This window comes from Paracoccidioides lutzii (assembly GCF_000150705.2).
Source record: "Paracoccidioides lutzii Pb01 unplaced genomic scaffold supercont2.50, whole genome shotgun sequence".
Lineage (NCBI taxonomy): Eukaryota > Fungi > Ascomycota > Eurotiomycetes > Onygenales > Ajellomycetaceae > Paracoccidioides > Paracoccidioides lutzii.
In genome coordinates, this window is record NW_015440996.1 from 96,908 (window position 1) to 100,570 (window position 3,663).

General features: G+C 42.3%; 1 protein-coding gene across 1 annotated transcript; it reads left to right on the plus strand.

Moving 5' to 3' along the window:
* Nucleotides 1-1,205: 1,205 nt before the first annotated feature.
* Nucleotides 1,206-2,465, plus strand: PAAG_08904 (nitrogen metabolic regulation protein; the record flags this gene model as incomplete). Its single annotated transcript, XM_002789182.2, has 2 exons — nt 1,206-1,879; nt 2,021-2,465. The coding sequence occupies 2 exons, from the start codon at nt 1,206-1,208 to the stop codon at nt 2,463-2,465; spliced, it is 1,119 nt and encodes a 372-aa protein (XP_002789228.1).
* Nucleotides 2,466-3,663: the final 1,198 nt, after the last annotated feature.

Here is a 3,663-nt window from a genome sequence, read left to right on the forward strand (position 1 = left end):
CTTATTTTATTGAGGGTTTGTTGCGTGTGTGTATGTGCCGGGATGTTATTTGTCTCATCTTGTCTGCAACGTTCCTCTGCCCTGAGACTCGCAGTGCCCCTGTTCCCGGTTCCCAGTAACAGGTCGTCCTATCTCTAACTCCAGAATTTCGCCTCTACATCAAGACGTGAGGGAGGGATCCCGGAGTGTAATCCAGACAGACTGTAAATCCTGATGTACCAGATGTATCCATGGATGATTTGAGTATGGAAGCTCTCCTTCCGCCCCGCTGGGTCGAAGAGAAGCAGTAAGGCCAACTCGGCTGGGCTTTAACTAAAGAGATGAAATATACGCCGTGGATGAAAAATATGAAAAGAAGATGCTTCGTATAAATATCGCGGTCACAGTCGCCATCAGATAACTGTACGATAGCTTATACAGCCATTCATCCCCATCCCCACAGCCTGCAGCCGTATCCCTATCATATTTACTCCTCCTAAACTCCTCATCCTGTACTGCGTCTGCATACTCGGCGCAGACTCTCACTCTCTCTCACCCACTCTCGCTTCTCGAATTAATTCTGGTGTCCGTTCAATCAAAACTTCCCCCGCGTTTTCCGTCCGCAGTTCTCTTTGTTCGTCTACTTCTACTTCTTCTACTACCACTGCTGCTGCTGCTGCTGCTGCTGCTGCTTCTCCAATTACAAAAAGAAAAACAGCAGCATCTCAGCACGGGACCAGTCCAAATTTTCCCAGCTAACACTTTTATATCTCCTCCACCCGTTTTCTTCTCTTTTTTCATTTCATTTCATTTCATTTCTTATTCTACTTGTATCCCTCTATGCTCACTATTCCTCATCTTTGCTTCTCGTGGTTGAATATTAGTTAACTACCAAGATATCCTAGCCAGGACACAATCTCTTTCTCTCCGAACCTGCACCACTCAGCCTCACACTGCTCATATTTATCCCACATCATCCCCCCCACCCTTTTACACTTACACTCTCCTCTTACACCTCTCTACGTGTCCCTCGCACACAAGATCCCGTGATTGATGAGGCTTCCCTTCTCCTCCCGCTCGTAGAGCCCCGGTGTGTGCGTGTGTGTGTGTGTGTGTGTGTGGCGTGTGTCCATCATCCCAATTCCCCTTATTTCCATTCCCCTCTCCCTGCCCTCACCCCAACCCCCCCCAAAAATCCACACACACACCCTCCCAAATCAATCCACATGCCCCAACCCACAACAATCGCGATCGTCAACGCCTCCGGCCGCCAAGCCGCCTCTCTGATCCGTGTCGCTTCAGCCGTCGGCTACCACGTCCGCGCCCAAATCCACTCCCTCGAAGGCATCATCGCCTCCGAACTCGCCGCCCTCCCCAACGTCACCCTCTTCCAGGGCCCCCTGCTAAACAATGACAAACTCATAACCACCCTGTTCGAAGGGGCCAATTTGGCCTTTATAAATACCACGTCACAGGCCGGGGACGAGGTGGTGATTGGTCGTGCGTTGGCGGATGCAGCGTTGCGCGCGGGCTCAGTGACACATTATATTTATAGTTCTATGCCGGATCATGCGGCGCATGCGTATGGTAACAATGGGAATGGGAATCATGCGCAGGGTTGGATTTCGCTGCCGCTGTGGAGTTGCAAGTTTGCGGTTGAGAACTATGTGCGCCAATTAGGACTGCCGGCCACCTTTGTCTATGCGGGTATTTACAACAATAACTTCACGAGCTTGCCATATCCCCTCTTCCAGATGGAACTGTTGGAGAATGGCTCGTTCGAATGGCGCGCGCCCTTTCACCCGGATATCCCTCTCCCCTGGCTAGATGCAGAGCACGACGTTGGTCCGGCCGTGCTGCAGATTTTCAAAGACGGACCGAAGAAATGGGGTGGACGTCGGTATGTATAAATTATTCCAAAAACATTTTGATCCCTATGCTTCCCAAACCAGAAAAACAAAAACTTTACCACAAATACCAAACCCGAACCCAAACCTAAAAAAACAAAATCACTAACCCCTCCCAACACCGCCCCATCCAGAATCGCCCTCTCCTTCGAAACTCTGACCCCAAACCAAGTCTGCGCCGCCTTCTCCCGCGCCCTCCACCGGCCTTGCAGATACATCCACTCCCCCAAAATCGACATAAAAGTCTCCATTCCCGCTGGCTACCGCGAGCACCTGGAAGGCATAGAGGTGCTCTTCGGCCAGATGAATGCGCCCTATTTCCCGCTGCCGGAGTTTATGGAGGAGTCACCGCCGGTTATGGGGAAGGGGAATGAGGTTGGTCCCGACGGGACGAGTGTTGATGTTGGTGTTGGTGAGCAGACGGGTAAAGGGCCTGCGGAACCCTATGGTGGAATTAAGTCGCTGGGCTTGGTGGATGGGGCGAGGAGTTTGTGGGAGGGGTGGAGGGATATGGAGGAGTATGCTAGGGAGGTTTTCCCGGTGGAGGAGGAGGCGAATGGGTTGGATTGGATGATATAGGGAGAAATTTACTTTTCTTTTCCTTTCTTTTTCTTTTCCTTTTTCTCTTATTCTTTTTCTCTTTTTTGCTCTTGTTTGGTTGTTTTGTGGTGTGATATACGATGGATTGAAATGGATTGAAATGATAGAGCAATGAACTTGGCAATTTTGCATGGGAATGCAATGTGATGATGGATGGAATGCACAATGATTTTTGTGAAATAAGAAGGAAATACAGATATTATTGAGAAATGATTTTCCCTCCTATTCTTCTGTCTGTCTGCATTTTGAATTTGTTGTATGGAGTTTAAACTTCTTCACATACTTTCCAATGTCACAGGTTTCAGTATATATACAATGCATATATTGTCCAAGGGTGGGTGGGAAGATTCAGATCTAAAAACATCTTAAGGTGTTCAAATAGGAGGATGAGGAGATCTGCTGGAAGGAAGAGTTGTTTGTCATCTCTGTGTTGTGCTTTTTCTTTCCGCTTCTAATGTTTCCTTTATATTCACTCGATTTTGAGACTTCCTTTTTCTTGTCATCCATCTCAAACTTAAGCGTGATAAAGAACGCGACTGGCTATCCCCTCGTCCGTAGGTTTATTTTCCAAATTAGCACTGTCTCAATCCTGCTTAACTATTTTGCAGCTTCTGATCGAGTGATTTAGGTGCTTTTGGTTCAACTCATTGACTGTATTGATGAAATGTGTAAACTCTAAGGATTTTGTGTTGCTTTACTAATTAGATTCAGACAATTTATGAAATTTTGTTTAACATTTAACTTTCTTATTTATCTATTGTTTTTTTGATTTAAATTTTATTTATATTAATAATAAGCATAAATTAACTAACTATTTTAATTAAAAATTTATTAATAATTAATAATTATAATTACTTATCTATTTATTTAAAATATATATAATTAATAACTATAATATTTATTTAATTATATTAAAATTTAATTATTTTAAAAATTTAATTTATATATATAATATAAAATTATATAATTTTATTTTAAAATAATATAATATTTAAATAAATATATTATATAAATAATAATTTTATATATATATATATTTAATATAATAAAAATTTATAAAAATAAAAAAATAAATAATAATAATAATAATTATATTTAAATTTAAAAAATTTTAATAATATTAATATATAAATAAATTTATAAAAAAAGATAATAAAATTTAAAAAATATAAATATA